Genomic DNA, 18,400 nt, shown 5'->3' with positions numbered 1-18,400 from the left:
CCTTGCCATCTCTGCAGGACCACGGGACCTGGGAGAGGGAGTAGGTATTATTATCCTACTTTACAGACAAGGGATCTAAGTAATGGGAGGGAGTGTCCCATAACTGTCTGGTTCATCTCTGTGGTCATAACATCCAGTCTATGGATTGGTATTTAGTAGGCCGTCCAGTTTTTGTTAAATAAACATCAGGAGTTACATACCTGGTAAGTTCCAAATTCAGCCTGGAACCCAGGTCTCCGGATCTGAGCTCAGTGCTCTGTCCACTGCTAAACCATCCTGCTTTTTCCCAGAGCCCTAAGCAGAGAGATACAAGAGTGAACTCTCATTGGCCTGCGTGGCATTTGGAGACTCTCTGATAAGGCTATCTGGTGGATTTCCACAAATCTAAATAAGCACATCTGGCCCCTTAGAATAAGATCTCTTTCTTGTTTTTGTTGCTTTTCCTTTAAATACTTCAATATAGGATTTTAAATCATTTCCTATCATGAATTTGGTAAAGTAGCAGGATACAAAATTAATGCACAGAAATCTCTTGCATTCTTATACATTAATGATGAAATATCTGAAAGAGAAATTAAGGAAACACTCCCATTTACCATTGCAACAAAAAGAATAAAATACCTAGGAATAAACCTACCTAAGGAGACAAAAGACCTGTACGCAGAAAACTATAAGACACTGATGAAAGAAGTTAAAGATGACACAAACAGATGGAGAGATATACCATGTTCTTGGATTGGAAGAATCAACATTGTGAAAATGACTATACTACCCAAAGCAATCTACAGAGTCAATGCAATCCCTATCAAACTACCAGTGGCATGTTTCACAGAACTAGAACAAAAAATTGCACAATTTGTATGGAAACACAAAAGATCCCGAATAGCCAAAGCAATCTTGAGAAAGAAAAACGGAGCTGGAGGAAACAGATGCCCGGACTTCAGACTATACTACAAAGCTACAGTAATCAAGACAGTATGGTACTGGCACAAAAACAGAAATATAGGTCAATGGTACAGGATAGAAAGCCCAGAGGTAAACCCATGCACATATGGTCACCTTATTTTTGATAAAGGAGGCAAGAATATACAATGGAGAAAAGACAGTCTCTTCAATAAGTGGTGCTGGCAAAACTGGACAGCTACATGTAAAAGAATGAAATTAGAACACTCCCTAACACCATACACAAAAATAAACTCAAAATGGATTAAAGACCTAAATGTAAGGCTGTAAAACTCTTAGAGGAAAACATAGGCAGAACACTCTATGATGTAAATCACAGGAAGATCCTTTTTTGACCTACCTCCTAGAGAAATGGAAATAAAAACAAAAATAAACAAATAGGACCTAATGAAATTTAAAAGTTTTTGCACAGCAGAGGAAACCATAAACAAGATGAAAAGACAGCCTTCAGAATGGGAGAAAATATTTGCAAGTGAAGCAACTGACAAAGGATTAATCTCCAAAATTTACAAGCAGCTCATGCAGCTCAATATCAAAAAAACAAACAACCCAATCCAAAATGGGCAGAAGACCTAAATAGACATTTCTCCAAAGAAGATATACAGACTGACAACAAACACATGAAAGGATGCTCAACATCGCTAATCATTAGAGAAATGCAAATCAAAACCACAATGAGATACCACCTCACACTGGTCAGAATGGCCATCATCAAAAAATATACAAACAGTAAATGCTGGAGAGGGTGTGGAGAAAAGGGAACCCTCTTGCACTGTTGGTGGGAATGTAAATTGATACAGCCACTATGGAGAACAGTATGGAGGTTCCTTAAAAAACTAAAAATAGAACTACCATATGACCCAGCAATCCCACTACTGGGCATATACCCCGAGAAAACCATAATTCAAAAAGAGTCATGTACCACAATGTTCATTGCAGCTCTATTTACAATAGCCAGGACATGGAAGCAACCTAAAGTGTCCATCAACAGATGAATGGATAAAGAAGATGTGGCACATATATAGAATGGAATATTACTCAGCCATAAAAAGAAATGAAATTGAGTTATATGTAGTGAGGTGTATAGACCTAGAGTCTGTCCTACAGAGTGAAGTAAGTCAGAAAGAGAAAAACAAATACTGTGTGCTCACACATGTATATGGAATCTAAAAAAAATAAAATATTGTTCTGAAGAACGTAGGGGCAGGACAGGAATAAAAACGCAGACGTAGAGAATGGATTTGAGGACACGGGAGGGCAAAGGGTAAGCTGGGACGAAGTGAGAGAGTGGCATGGACATATATAACACTTCCAAATGTAAAATAGATAGCTAGTGGGAAGCAGCCACGTAGCACAGGGAGATCAGCTCGGTGCTTTGTGACCATCTAGAGACGTGGGGTAGGGAAGGTGGGAGGGAGACGCAAGAGGGAGGAGATATGGTGATATATGTATATGTATGGCTGATTCACTTTGTAATAAAGCAGAAACTAACGCACCACTGTAGAGCAATTATACTCCAATAAAGATATTTAAAAAAAATCATTTCCTATCTACCTGACATTTCTCAATACGATGATTGGAAAAGGATCGATTATCCAATAATAGACTCGTGGAGGATGCACACCAGGAAGATCCCCGAGATCATCTAATGCAGTGTTTTTAAAACTAAAAAGAAAAGAAAATTAGTGAACCCTTGTCTTTAAGGAGAGCACTCCTGTATAGATAAGATCAAAGTTGGGCTGCAGGTTAGCCGTGTGCTGAGGTGAAAGATAAATGGATCCACACAACCGTGACCTTCCCTGGAGTCCTAGGGTTTTTGAGGATATGGTTTATAAATCACTGATCTATTCTAAACCCCCTTATAGATGAAGAAACTGAGGCACCAAGGTCCTTAGTGACTCACAGAAGTGGCTGGATCAAGAAGATGGTGATGAAACTTGTTGCCATCTGTCCGAATTTCCAGTATTGTTTTAAGCACCATTCTGCTTTGACTATAAAGAAAAATTACCTGTTTTTCTGCCTGTTTCTGTGCAGCCGCTTGAGCTAAGAATGGTTTTACGTTTTAAAGCGTTGTTTAAAAAAAAATAAGCAATGGCAAAAAAAAAAAAAAACAACAAAGAATATGGGACAGAGACCGTATGTGCACCACAAAGCCTAAAATATTTACTGTCTGGCCGTTCACAGAAAAAGATTGCTGACCCTGCTTTACAGGATTCACTACTATTGACGTTAGTGTGGAAATACCAAAAGAATTTGGCTTTCTTCTAAGGAGCTTCAAACCACGTAGATTGAAAACAAAGCCTGAGTCGTTGAGAATATTTATATCAAAAAGCTTTTCAAATGAAAGCTTTAAATGGCCCTATAGCTTTTCATCCTCCTTTTCAAATACCAGTTATTGGTGGAGGATAAGCTAGGTAACTAAGTTCTTATAACATGTGGGAGAATATTGCAGCCAGAGGGCTGCAGAGAGTTCTAAGTTCTAGAAGATGAAAAAGAAGTGGTGTGGTTCTTCAAATAGAGAATTGGGGCATCTTACAGACTCCCAAAAGTTTAACAACGAGAGGAGCTGACATACGAATAATGTCAGAGGTCACTCCTGGGAAACGGCCAGGATCATTTTGGGGCCATACATCTTTGCGTCAGAGGGATTTATTACTGTTGTTGAGCACTTACCTTGGGGTTGAACCTTCATCTGAAGCAACAGTAGACATATTCCCTGACCTCAGCCTTATCACTCGATGCATTTCCAGAAGGACTGAGCTTTGTTGGGAAGTGGAATGGATGTTTTCTTCTCTGGAGCATTGCTCCTGGTGACAGACAACTAGAAAACAGTGCCAGGTTTCTTTCAGATGAAAGACTTAGCAAAGTTTTCTTAGTGAAACCCTGAGTGGGCATGCCTGAGGAAAGCCCGGGAAGAAAGGAAATCACCCCTGGAATTCTTCAAACAGAATTAAGTGGACGAAACCGGTGGACTCCGGGTTGTTAAGGGGCTTTTAATCCAGCTCCAGGGTATTCTGGCCCTTGGAATTGCCCTGGTTTGTTGGTTGCTTGTAGATTTTGTTGTATCCACTGTCTTTTGCCCTTCTATCATTGACTTCGTACGTGTATGCCAGAAGGTGGGCAGGGAAAAGAAAGGGAGAGAACAAATAAGAGAACATTTGACCCCTAGATAGCAGCCCTGGCACAAAGCCTGGTTCCAGTAAAGGTTAAAATTGTTGGCCTAAATCAGTGTTTAAAGTTGACTTTTGAGTTAGGGTTGTCCTTGTGAGTGGTGTTCTTTGGTGTCATGGATTCTCATGCATAACCCAAAGAAATATTCTCCCACAGTTCCATAGCACCATCTCCTTTTGTGAGTATGTGGGAGCTAGGAGCTGCTTCCTCTGCAGCTTTTGTTTTATGTGCATTTAATCACTAAATAAAAAGCAATTTCCTCTCCCTTGCTAAATCTCTTATCCCCTAAGGCTCTTTTCCTTCTGGATATACATGTATTTTTAGTCAATAAAGGGCTTACTGTGTGAACTTTTCTGTGGCAGTCAGAACAATTATGACTGTGATATGTTTCATTCCAAGGTGCCTGCTGTCAACACTTGGTAAATGTGCCCACAAAGAAATGTAACATTTTATGTATAAGCTAAGATTTTACTAAGTAGCCATTTATCTCTCTATAGAGGGCTCTTCTTAGACTACAGAGTGCATTATTGTGTTATTACGGCTTTTTGTTGTTATTAAGTTCTTTTTTGATCTATTAAGAATTTCCTGGTGATTTCAGTAGTTTGGTAATTTATCGTTCATCTTAGAACAGGTATTGGTAATGTTGGGATGAAAACATTTATGCAAGAGGAAATAAAAGTCAAGGAAGCAGATGATCAACCTATTTATCAGCCTTAGCAGACAGTTTTTCTGGTAACACCATGGTAGCCATGGTAAATTTGCTACTGATTGCTTGAGGGGACAAATTCTATACATGGAGGTGCCTGAAAGGGTTAACCATCAAGGAATCAATCTGTGGACTAACCAGTCCTGTTTGGGTCTCTCGATTGGCTTTCTGGCCAGTGGGTTCATACTATATTTTCAAGTATCCCCTCTTTTTTAATTTGCTACAACATATGTGGTGATGAGTACATATAGACACACATAGATAGATGATAGATAGATAGATAGATAGATAGATGATAGATAGATGATAGATAGATGATAGATAGATATAGATTTGTTTGTTTGTTTGGAGATTTCTAAGTTGCTCTAATAATAAAAAGACTTCTCTCGCTTAATGTCTTTTTCAAAATCTTACATTTGACAGAAATTTGGCTAAAGTTTAGAGAGAAGCAAAAATAACCTTTTAGTCTGTAATCTCTGCAGCCTCAGGCGACTTCACACTGAGTGGCAGGGTGGTCAGTTTTGTGCAATAAACCCAGCTTATACAAAAACTACAGTACCAGCTGAGGCTATGGTTTAGAATCCAGAGGTGAACAACCCCAGAAAAAAGTCTCAGGCCTTCATTCAAACGTAAGTGTATTTGTTTTCTAGAGCTGCCATTACAAAGTACCACCAATTGGATGGCTTCAATGACAGAAAAAAATTTCTTCTAATAATTATTCTTCATCGATAAACTCCTATGACAATTATATGCAATCATTTAATACAAGCAAAGCAAATAGATAGTGTATTCCCATGATTCAAAAGAAGGTCAACCGGAAGTAATGTATTGTCTCACTGTTCTGGAGGCCAAAAGTCCAAGATCAGGGCGTCAGCAGGGCCATGCTCCTTCTGAAGGTGCTAGGGAAGTGTCTGTTGTGGGTCTCTCTCCCAGCTTCTGGTGGTTTCTTGACTTATGGCAGCACAACTACAGTCTTCACGTGGCTTGTCTGTCTCTGTGTGCAAATTTCCCCTTTTTGTAAGGACACCAGTCATATTGGATTAGGGCCTGCCCTAATGACCTCATCTCAACTTGATCACCTACAAAGATCCTATTTCTAAAATCGATGACATTCACAGATACTGGGGGTCTTTTGGGGGGATACAATTCAACCTATGACACTTGGTTTTCATCTTCAGTGTGCACAGTTTTAATAAGCCTGGTGATTGTTTTTTCAGTTATGGCAGACAAAAAAGCTTCAAATTTAGAAGGAAGGGACTCTGTGTAGGGCATAACAGAAAAAAAAAAAGAAGTCAAAAGACTATTAAAGTAGGAATAGTAACTTAAAATACCATTGCTTGGGGCTATATAATATGGAGGCAAGCTGCTGAAAGTTTCTGAGTTTCTGAGACACATCTCAGAACATAATAATCATGTTACAAACATAGTGATTATGTTTCACACATCCTGTTTGAGTATGTATGCATTTTTAAATCCCATCAAAACAAAATAAAAATATGCTGACTACATCAAGGTACTTCGGTACTTTTTGATTACCTGAAATATGACTTTTTTGTCAGGTTACTCATATTCCGAAGGTATGAGTTTGAACCTCGCTTTGTCACTAAGTGTGTATATTAAGTAAGCCTTTTGGAAACTTGGTTTCCTGGTCTGTAAAGCGAAGAGAGTACAGTCTACCACGTAAAATTACTGTGAGGATCAAATTTGCTGGTGAATATTAAAACACCCGATATAGAAACAGGTACCTTTCCAGTGCTTTATACATGGTTGTTTACTCGTTCAACAAATGTTTATTGGGAACCTGCAGTGTTCCAGGCTTCATTCTAGGATTCATTCAGTCACTCAGCGATGATCACTTAGCGATTTAGTAGTAGAGGCACTGACCTCTGCATTGGGACATCTGAGCTCAAGTCCCGTCTTTTTTGTGAATCAGTATGGGACCTCGGACATATCACCAGCTCTCTCTAGGCCTCTGCCTAGAGGCTAGACCTATGAACTCGATCTCCAAGGCTTTTCCATCTCTAAAATAATACCTATAACAAAATTCAGTTTCAACAAATAGAGTTGTAGTTCTTGATATCCTACGGGTCCATTGTATCATCCCGGGAAGTTACCTTCTGGGCTTCTGCTTTGCTCTCTGAAGTGGGGCGTACCAGGATGAGTGCTGTTTTCTGATAGCAATAATAGTAACACTGACAGCCACCCCTTACTGAGCTCTTGACAGTGTGCTACATACTTTTCATACATTCTTGCTTCTCCAAATAGGGTACATGTTTCTCCAAAGCAGGTGGGTATCCAGAGGGAAATGGTGCACCTTCCAGGAGAATAAATGTTTCTGGATGGTTTGTGAGAAATACCCCCATATTATTAAGTAAGGACAAGCACAGCCATAGTATAGAGTGCAGAATTCACTTGAAATGTTAAGCTAAAACTCAAAGAAATTTGGGGCTTCCTGGGGGGGGCATCAGCTTCAGTCCCACGTTTCCCTAGGCTACTGTTGTCTTTTCTTGGCCACCAGGGAGGCTCTGGTGGAAAAGTTTGCAAAACAGGCTCTTTTCCCTATTCTGTGTTTGACTCACATGAGAAAAATAGAATTGTCATTTGTAATTTGGAAAACAGTTCTCATTTCCAGTACAGACATGGGCTACCTTTCTGATTATTAAGCCCATTCTTCCTTCTTTTTTAAAATATTTATTTATTTATTTTTGGCTGCGTTGGGTCTTCGTTGCTGCTCACGGGCTTTCTCTAGTCGTGGTGAGTGGGGGCTAGTCTTCGCTGTGGTGCGTGGGCTTCTCGTTGTGGTGGCTTCTCTTGTTGCGGAGCATGGGCTCTAGGTGCGCAGGCTTCAGTAGTTGTGGCTCACGGGCTCTAGAGCACAGGCTCAGTAGTTGTGGTACACGGGCTTAGGTGCTCCACGGCATGTGGGATCTTCCCAGACCAGGGTTCGAACCTGTGTCCCCTGCATTGGCAGGTGGATTCTTAACCACTGCGCCACCAGGGAAGTCCCAAGCCCATTCTTCTTTCTCATTCATACATGTGGCAAATATTTGAACATGTGCTCCAGTGAGTATCATTCTAAGTGCTGAGGGTACAGCAGCAAGCAAAACAAAGCCTTCTCCCTTATGGAACTTCTATTCTAATAAACAGTTATGTTTGAGGGGAGACCTGAGGAAGTAAGGGAATCATCCATGTGGCTCTTTTGGGGGGAAAAGGCTTTCAGGCAAAGAGAATAGCAAGTGCAAAGGCCCTGAGGCAGGAGCCTACTTTATTAACAAGGCAGAGTGGTAGCAGATGAAGCCAGAGGGATACAGATTATGTAGGGCCTTGAGGTCAAGGTAAGGGTTTTGGATTTTATTCTGAGAAATGTGAGAGGCCATTGTGGAGGCTTTGTGGATGGAGTAGTGGAATTGGAGATATTTTTAAAAGCTTAACTCTGGCTGCTGGCTAAGAATAGTGGGGCAAGAATTGGAAGTAAGGCAACCAGTCAGAAGGCTACTGCCAATCTCCAAAACATACAAGCAGCTCATGCAGCTCAGTATCAAAAAAACAAACAACCCAATCCAAAACTGGGAGGAAGACCTAAATAGACATTTCTCCAAAGAAGATATACAGATGGCCAACAAACACATGAAAAAATGCTCAATATCACTAATCATTAGAGAAATGCAAATCAAAACTACAATTCTCACACCAGTCAGAATGGCCATCGTCAAAAAATCTAGAAACAATAAATGCTGGAGAGGGTGTGGAGAAAAGGGAACCCTCCTGCACTGCTGGTGGGAATGTAAATTGATACAGCCACTATGGAGAACAGGAACAGTATGGAGGTTCCTTAAAAAACTAAAAGTAGAACTACCATTCGACCCAGCAATCCCTCTACTGGGCATATACCCTGAGAAAACCATAATTCAAAAAGAGTCATGTACCACAATGTTTATTGCAGCTCTATTTACAATAGCAGGACATGGAAGCAACCTAAATGTCCATCGACAGACGAATGGATAAAGAAGATGTGGCACATATATACAATGGAAGATTACTCAGCCATAAAAAGAAACGAAATTGAGTTATTTGTAGTGAGGTAGATGGACCTAGAGTCTGTCCTACCGAGTGAAGTAAGTCAGAAAGAGAAAAACAAATACTGAATGCTAAAGCATATCTATGGAATCTAGAAAAATGGTACTGATGAACCTAGTGGTAGGGCAGGAATAAAGATGCAGACGTTGAGAATGGACTTGAGGACACGGGGGAAGGGGAGGCTAGGATGTAGTGAGAGAGTAGCATGGACATACATACACTACCAAATGTAAAATGGATGGCTGGTGGGAAGCTGCTGCATAGCACGGGGAGATCAGCTCGGTGCTTTGTGACCACCTAGAGGGGTGGGATAGGGAGGGTGGGAGGGAGACGCAAGAGGGAGGGGATATGGGGATATATGTATATGTATAGCTGATTCACTTTGTTATACAGCAGAAACTAACACACCATTATAAAGCAATTATACTCCAATGAAGACGTATAAAGAAAAAAAAAGGCTACTTCCATAGTCCAGGCAAAGGGTGCAGTGCTGTATACGAGGGTGGGAGTGGTAGTAATGGTGAAAAGTGGCAAAATTTGGGATGTATGTTGAAAGTAGAACCAAGAGAATCCACAAATGAATTAGATGGGGGGTGGTGGTGAGAGAAAGAGGATAGAGGAGACTGGCTGTGATGTTTTGGTCTAAGCGGCTGCAGGGATGGAGTAGTTGCCATTCACGTTGAGATGAGCAGTTTGATGGAGGAGATTGGGTAGTTCCTCGGTCACTGGAAGACCTGGCCACTTTATATGAGAATATTGAAACTGGCTTAGATACTGTTTGGAACTCACTCTGAAGATAAGGAGCGATGTGTTAATTTGTGATACCTTTGTTTTCCTCGTGGACACTTCCAACAATAATTTGCAAACACGGCTGTGGGCAAAATGCTCATTTTGACCCAGGAGGCCTCTGCTATCTCAGTCTGCGGACGCTTATCCTCTCCAGACTTCCTCTCATTTCCCCATGCCCTCACGTCACCTTTTCCTCAGCTGGACTGGTGACAGGGATCTGGTTGTCTTCTCCACCCTGGCAGTTTAAAATAACTAGCAATTCTTACATTTTATTCTTGGCCACGCTGACAGCGGATGGGTGCCCCCGGGCATCGGTGTCCTGTAACTACGGTCTCCGCGGCTTGGCCCTGCAGAGCCGATTACCTGTCCATGCCTGTCACTCAGACTGTGGACTTGGAGCCCCGAACCCCTGAAAGATCTCTTCATTGAGGGCAGAACCGGTGTGGGGGGATGTGCTGAGGCTTTCAGGCTACAAAGGGACAACTGAAAAATTGGCAAGTAAATCGGCCTAAAGGAGGATATAGTTTATGCTCAGAATCACAAAACGGGTTCCAAACCGCCTGACGTGCAGCCTACTAAACCTTTATGAAACATTAGAGAGGTCACTGCTTTTGTCCTCCTGGTGCCTCTTTCCTCTCGCTTCTTCTGTGACCCACATTGAGCCATTGTTAAGCCTGCCCTCTAGCTTCAGCGATAGGTCCAGGGAGTGGCACATGACCTGCAGCAGTCAATCAGAGGAGGAAAGACCTTTCTCCCATGGTACGTCATTGAGAGTGAGAACCCAGAACCTGCGCGGCCAGGGTTTTAGCCTCCTGGGAAAGGTGGCCCAAGAGGAGGATGTCAATCTCCGAGAAGAGACTAGAGGCCAATGAGGGGGAGCCCTCCCTCTCATTTCCACACCCTCTCTGGTGCTAGCAACATTGTGTCCCTCTCCGTGATGTAGGGACCAAGAAGATTACCTATGGCTTCCTGCAGTCCCGGTTGTCATTTACAACCAGAGAAGCCCTACTACCTACCCCTACTATGGGCAGGGCTTTGAGGGGAAATACAAAAGTGACTTGATCACAGTCCTGCCCCAGGAATGTACAACCTAACAGTTTGATTTCAGAAGTAGTGGGGACTTCCCTGGTGGTGCAGTGGTTAAGAATCCGCCTGCCGATGCAGGGGACTCGGGTTCGATCCCTGGTCCGGGAAGATCCCACATGCTGCCGAGCAACCAGGCTGGTGCGCCACAACTACTGAGCCTGCGCTCTAGAGCCCACGAGCCACAACTACTGAGCCTGCGCTCTAGAGCCCGTGCTCCGCAGCGAGAGAAGCCATCGCAATGAGAAGCCAGTGCGCCGCAAAGAGTAGCCCCCGCTTGCCACAGCTAGAGAAAACCCACATCTGGCAACGAAGACCCAATGCAGCCAAAAATAAATAAAAAGTAGTGAGTAGGGTAAGGCAGTTGGTCAAATCTGCCCTTATCAAATCAATAGACGGTGAGTTTTTAAAATGTGAAGAATCTGGAAGCATTTTCCTTAGGTGAGTTTATCTAACATTGGTCACCAGAATATTAGCTTACTCCACAACTGGGCTGTTTCCTGTTTGATAGCTGGCAGAGGAGTGGGCCCTCTTATGAGTGAATTTCCAGCATCGTCTGTTGAAATCCTTTTCATCCTCTGAGGTCCATTTCCAAAGCCACCTGCGCAATTGGAATGATTTGCTCTCTTACGCACACACGACTCTTGCTTGATGGTACTAGTCATTGTGTTTCATAGGATTGTGCATTCCTGGCTTCCCTGTTGATCACAAACTGTTGGCCTAGAAATTCGAGGTGCCCTGTTGCAGAGAACAGTTCCCTGAACATGGTAAATGCTCAGTAAATGTTGAATTAAACCAATTATCAGCATTGGTTTTATTAATAACTTTTGTACACGGCGCCATAAACTTTGCAAACTGCTTTTGTATACAGTTACAAGGAAAAGTCTGTTGTATGATTTAAGGTTTGTATTCCAGGTATAACTGATAATAGTGATAGTGATGTGTGGCCTTTAGCTATGGATGTGCATTAGGTGGAAAGTGAAAACGTGGAAGATTTGTAGATGAAAATCAACCAGAAGGTTAGGGACCAGGTGAACACACCTGTGGTCACAAGAAGAGGGTGTTGGCTGCCAGAGGACTGACCATGAGTCAGCTCCATCCAGGCGAGTCCTGAGAGCTTAATCCTCGTTCTCTTCAATACCTGCTGGTGAGATTCATGTGGACTGACTGGTGGGAATGGTTTGTGGGTAGATTTAGAAGTGAGGCTTTTCGGCTTCCATCTCCACTTTGCTTTCACCTCAGCCAAAAGGCGTGAAAATTAATAGGCGACTCCTTATATACTTTTTTCTCTCTCCTACCGATCTTTCTGAATGAGGACCTTCTGAGTTGACTATCAGTCCAATTAAATGCATCTGATTAAAACCGTCAAACTGAAAGGGAAGTGAGTTGAAAAAAATGCAGCGAGAGTTGTGGCTCTCAAGTTCCCCAGTTTCTCAGCTTGAGGACTGAATTGTAAATAAATGTGTTAGGTAGTGAAATTTGGTTTTGTTTTCCCCAAAGGAGAAGTATTTGCCACATGGAAACAAAATGTATTCAGCATAATCTCATTCTGTAATTGCACCGTTTCTATTCTTAATTCTTCGAGTTTCTGATTTAAAGGGAAAAACACCAAAACAGACTGTTGTGTAAAATTGACAGGAATGAGTGTGAACCTGGCTGTCAGAGACATAGCAATGGAAATAGCTTCCTGTTCTGGAGGTTAAAAATAATGGATCTAGGAGGGAGTTATTTACACGGGCAGTTTGGAGGCTTCCCCAGGAGCCTCAGTCAGGAGAGCTGTGAGATCCACAGTGGAGGCTGGATGTGCGGGGAGCGTCTGCAGGAGAGTGGCCTGTACGCTGCCCTGTGATTACGTGCCACTGTTCCCTGCTGGTGACAGACCAGGAAACAGAACAGCCTCGCAGCCCCAGGTGGGGCTGGGGGATGGGGTGTGTGCGTGGGGGGAGCCTCAGGTTGGGAAAGAGCGTCAAAAGTCAAGCCTCACTTGTTCTGAAGTTCGTGATGTCCGGCAGATTAATCCCCTAGATTGCAGGAATGCTATTGGAGCATCCCAGCGAGAGAACCTTTTCTCATCATGCGGTGTGAAAGGCTTGGGGCGGGGGGTGGGTGGTGGGGGCTGGGGGGTGGCCGTGCAGACCCCGCTGAAGCGGAGCTCCCCGCAACTGGACCAGGGAGAATAAAACTGAATGTGAAAATAGAACAACAGCCCAGAAGAAGGGAAACAAAATTAATATTTGTGGGAGAAAAATCCTTGTTGCCGCCGTTTTATGAACTGAAAGCCTATTTATCGAAGCCTGTCAGGATTTTTCTCTAAACCTCTGCAGGTCCCAACTTCTCTTGCATTCATTTCTCTGCGTGCATCTCCCACCTTTTGCTTGAACTCAGGTGATGACAGAATAATTCCGGACATGTTTCTCCTCGGGTCTCTGGTCTGGCTCCTTCTAGGTCATGCCTTACAATTGTTTGCTGGTTTATTACTTGAATAACCTCGATTTCAGGAGCAGCATTTTTGGAAAAGTGATTAATAGAATATTACGAGTTTTAAAATATTCTTTAGGTAGCCGAGTTTCCTTGCAGTGCACAAGAGAGTGTATGTATCTCAGTGAGCGTGTCTGCAAAGCAGGGAGAAATGGATGGTTAAGAAATATCCCGGGGTTTTAAAGGACATAAATTGGTCTGTTTCAGAAATGCTTTGTTTGATTGTTTGCTTTTTCTGGGCTGTGTTTTGGTGAGGTTGAGGAAGTTGCTTTAAAAGTGGATATCAACTGTATCACTCTTTTTTTTTTTTTTTACTTTTTAGTTTATGTTGGAGTAAAGCTGATTAACAATGCTGTGATAGTTTCAGGTGCACAGCAGAGGGACTCAGCCATACATATACAGGTATCCATTCTCCCCCAAACTCCCCTCCTATCCAGGCTGCCACATAACATTGAGCAGAGTTCCCTGTGCTGTACAGTAGGTCCTTGTTGTTGTTTTTTTTAACACTCTTGAACGTTTGAATCTCCTTATCACTGCTTGATGGGATTAGAGCCTGAATTCTTTAGTTTTTGACCCACACACCGGCTTCAGCACATTTGGAGGGGGAATATTCTTACTCAGTTAGGGTCTGGAGGGGGCAGGAAATTAAACTTTGCCTTTGGGGCTTTGCCAATAGATGTGTTGAATTCTTCAGGCGTTCGAAGTCAATTTTTGACGACAGCAACAGAGAAGAGGCAGAGAGGGAATGGAGAGATCAGAGTATAGGAATAATGGATATTTACCTCTTAATGGTTTATCTTAAAATAAAGAGTAAATACAGTCCTTATCACTGAGAATTCTCTTGCTGATTTCTGTTTCCAGAGGGTGGAAGGATAGCTGGCTGGGGGTGGGAGGACAGCTGCTCAGAGCTTTCTAGAAGTTGCTATTCAGAGGGCATCTGGCAGGGGCTTTGAAAAGGAGCCTTGGGCCGGGTGTTGAGAGATTTGGGTTTTGGGTTCCAGTGTTAGCAGTAGGTTAGCTGTGTGCCTTTGATGCAACCAGGTAACCTTTACAGTATTTAATAGTCTCAGTAAAATGACAAGACTGGACACGGATGGGGTTGTAATTCTTTGTGGTTCTCAAAACCCCGATTTTCTGTACCTTGTTAATTGCCTCATACTACAAAGTTCTGGACCAGTCTTGACTATCTGTAGCTACTCTAGTTTGACAAAAAACGTAATCTACAAGTATTGCCTTTTGAAACATACATTTTCCTATGTTAGTTCATATAGTGAGTGTTAATAAAGATCAAAGGAGAGATCCTTGAACAAGATCTTCAACGATTCTTACTGGAGTGATGTTTAAATCTTTTAGCTCTCTTACTATTTATAAGATGGTTCCCATGTGATTTTTATGAAGGATGAGGTATTTAATCGGAAATCAAGACAGGGGCTTTGCCAAAGGAACCCCTATGAGAAGCCGTGGGGGAGATGGGTCGTTCTGTGTCCCGCCGCTTCCAGGAAAGATAAAAAATGTTGAAATCAAATGGGAAGAAGGAAATGTGGCAAATCACAAGGAGCCGGACTGTTCTTAACAGAGAAAACTCAATTTTGTCTGCTTTTTTCCAGCAAATTCCATTTGATATTTTATATCTTCTTGATAACTTAATAAGGAATCTCAGGAAGGAGTTGCAGAACTTTAACTTAGTGAAAGAGAATTTGTCATTTGTGACATTTCTCCTCTAAAGAGCAGGGGAAGATCAGTGTATTAGCTTGTAGTTGCAGCTATTTCTATTGGGAAAGGAAACAGCATGTTATACAGCAAAGCTTGGCACAGTGGGGCATTTTGCCTCGATCCCTAAACCTTCACGGAACTCTGCTAGGGACCAGGCATTGTGCTAGGCATAGGTGGGATCTGTACATAATAAGAAAATCCCCGCCTTCAAGGAACACCACCCCTTAATTTTTTAGAAGATAGGTCCGTAGCAGACAGTTCATTTAGAGTAATATAACACCAATATTTAAAAAATGGGAGTGTTGGGTCTGCATTCAAAATATGCACAGAATCCGGCTACTTCTCCCCACCTGCGATCATCTTGAGCTGGCCTCCCTGTTCCCACCTTGTACCTGCGCTCTCTTCCACATGCGGCCAGAACAAACCTTTGAAAACCTGAGTCACAGCATGTCACTGCCCTGCCCCTCCCCCTCCAGTGGTTCCCAGTTGCACCAGATGCAAAAGACCTTTCAGTTGTTTACAATGTGCTACTGATTGATAGGCATGGCCTCCCTCCTTTATAACTTACACACTCTCTCTCTCTCTCTCTCTCTCTCTCTCTGTGTGTCTCTGTCTCTGTCTCTCTCTCTCATTATTTCTCTTTCTGTCCTACTGCTCTGACACTCACTCACTCACTCCACTCTCCCCACGCTGGCTTCCTTGCTGGTCCATGCACATACCAGGCAAGTTCCCACGTCAGGGCGTTTACAGTGACCCCCTCTGCCTGGGCCCCTCTCCCAGAGATGGCTGCCTGACCAGCTGCTGGCGTCTTTCAAGTCTTTGCTCAAATGTCACCACCGCCTCAGTGAAGCCTCACCCCAACTACCTTATTTAACACGACAACTCACCTCCTGCCCCTTACCTCCAACCCTCCTTGTTCTGCTCTGTATCTTTTCCCATAACACTTACCACCCTCTGGCTTACTGTAGGATTTACTCATTAATTCATTTTGTTTAACATCTGTCTTTCTCCACTGGAATGTAAGCTCCAAGAAGGCAGGATCTTTGTTTAGTTCAACATTGTTCAGTCTAGAACAATCTAGAACAACGCCTGACATGCAGCAGGCACTCCCTCATTATTTGTTGAATGAGTGAGTGAATGAATGAGAAGGAGAGACTAATGCTGACTGAGAGTTCTAGGCAGAATCATGAGGAAGAATCCTTTGAGCTGGCTGTTGAAGGATGGGCAGAGTTGGACCGTCGGGTTTTCTGGGGAAAGACATTCCAGATCAAAGGCATATTTTGAGCAAAGGCAGAAAAGTGGCAGAGCTCACCTGTGCTCCTGGAACGGCAAAGAGTCCCAAGTGACTGGGGGCCAGTGAGAGCAGTAAGGGTGGACAGGTGGACAGATAAACTAATGGATAGAAGAATAACGAAAGGGGACTCTGGGTGGAGTGAGGGAACAAATTACTAATCACTGTCCATGTTGAGAGGGCAGGCGAGTCGGGGGTTGGAATCTCAAACAAGCAGCATGCGTTGTCCCTTTAAGAAATCAGGGAGAGATTGTCCCTTTTAAGAAATCAGGAATGTGAATAGTGTTTGCTAATGAGATCTCATCTTTATATAGTACTTGACTGTTTTCAAAACATGGTCACATGTTTATTATGATGGAGGCTTCAGAACAACTATGTGAAGTTGGTATAATAGCTAATAGGCAGGTTTTTATTTACATGATTTGATCAACTTAAAGTTAATTGCATTTTACTGTATCAAGCCAGCTAAGTGACTCGTAGTTAGAAAGTGGAGAAGCGGCTTCCCACTGCCTTGGGTCTCATCACACTGTGTTTCTCCTTCTGCCGGTCTGCCTCTTTCATTCCCACGCAATCCTAAAGATGTCATGCTGGGATTTTTCACCAGGGTACAAGCTTCTTCCCATTTCCCCCATCATTGAAAGTAGCAGTTTCTTCTTTACCAGATGCATTTTTCTCTTTCCTCCTTTTCCGTTTCACTTTATCTGGAATAATTATGAGAACGATGAACACATGTAGAAGGTGGGTGTGTTTTTACCTTGGCCTGTTCAGCATCCTTTCAGGCTTAGGCCGAGACGGTCTGACCCAGCACCTGACGTGCTCTAAAATTGTGTCTGTCTTTCGTGTGGTTCGTGGGTGGAAGGGCAGAGGAAGCATGTCCACGACTCCGTGTGAGTGTCTTCAGGCTTGCTTGTTGCTCGCTTTGGGAGTAAACCTGATCTTCTTAATTCCCCCAGATATTAGTAGGCAGGACGAGGCGGAGGGAGAACTCAGTGAAGGAGAACACTGGTATGGGAACTCTTCAGAGACGCCGTCGGAAGCCTCCTATGGAGAAGTCCAGGAGAACTATAAGCTGTCCCTGGAGGACCGGATCCAGGAGCAGTCCACTTCCCCCGACACCTCCTTGGGAAGCGGGACCCCCAGCAGTCACACGTTGGAGCTGGTGGCCCTTGACGGTGAGGTCCTGCGAGACCCACTGCAGTGTCCGGATCACCTCTCCCCCGGCGTGTCTTCTTTGTGTGATGACGATCCCGCGGGCTCCACCAAGCCCTTGAGCAGCAACTTGAGGCGGCTGCTAGAGGCCGGGTCCCTCAAACTCGATGCCACGGCCACGGCCAACGGCAGGGTGGAGTCCCCTGTCAACGTCGGCTCGAATCTCTCCTTTTCCCCACCGTCCCACCATGCCCAACAGCTCAGCGTGCTGGCCAGGAAGTTGGCAGAGAAGCAGGAACAGAATGACCAATACACTCCAAGTAACCGTTTCATATGGAATCAAGGTAAGTGGTTGCCAAACTCAACCACCACCTGCGGCTTGTCCCCGGATTCAGCCATCCTCAAACTGAAAGCTGCAGCCAATGCTGTCCTGCAGGACAAATCGCTGACCAGGACGGAGGAGACCATGCGATTTGAGTCCTTTTCCTCCCCTTTCAGCTCCCAGTCTGCCAGCTCCACCTTGGCAGCTTTATCCAAGAAAGTCAGCGAGAGAAGCTTGACTCCTGGCCAGGAACACCCGCCCCCGGCCAGCTCTTTCCTTTCCCTGGCTTCCATGACCTCCTCGGCGGCCCTTCTGAAAGAGGTCGCAGCAAGGGCTGCCGGGACCCTTCTGGCTGAGAAATCATCACTGGTGCCTGAGGACCCTCTCCCGCCACCGCCTTCAGAGAAGAAGCAAGACAAAGTGACCCCGCCGCCACCTCCGCCACAATCCTTGGAATTATTGTTACTCCCAGTTCCTAAGGGAAGAGTGTCTAAACCCTCCAACTCAGGTATGGATGCTTTCATTTCCATCATCTTGTCAGTCTTTTTTTTTTTTACCTGTCAGTTGCAACGTCTAATTCATTGCCTTCTTCACTTGGGTTCCCCATCGGATCTGAGGCAGGAAGAAAAAAGCAGGAATACTTTAAGTAAGCAGCCTA

At 43.7% G+C, this 18,400-nt stretch overlaps 1 protein-coding gene across 2 annotated transcripts in view; it reads left to right on the top strand.

Annotated features, from left to right (window-relative positions):
• The window catches only part of ZNF827 (zinc finger protein 827), a 180,212-nt gene that overhangs the window by 20,227 nt on the left and 141,585 nt on the right, over positions 1-18,400 (top strand). For both annotated transcript variants that reach the window (XM_027117108.1, XM_027117110.1), the window contains exon 2: positions 17,225-18,250. In XM_027117108.1, the coding sequence (XP_026972909.1) occupies positions 17,225-18,250 (1,026 nt within the window). The remainder of the gene's footprint in view (positions 1-17,224; positions 18,251-18,400) is intronic.

This window comes from Aethalodelphis obliquidens, unplaced genomic scaffold, assembly GCF_003676395.1.
Source record: "Aethalodelphis obliquidens isolate GAN/ISIS:26980383/991018 unplaced genomic scaffold, ASM367639v1 scaffold17, whole genome shotgun sequence".
Classification (NCBI taxonomy): domain Eukaryota; kingdom Metazoa; phylum Chordata; class Mammalia; order Artiodactyla; family Delphinidae; genus Aethalodelphis; species Aethalodelphis obliquidens.
This window is presented reverse-complemented; position numbering and strand designations above follow the sequence as displayed.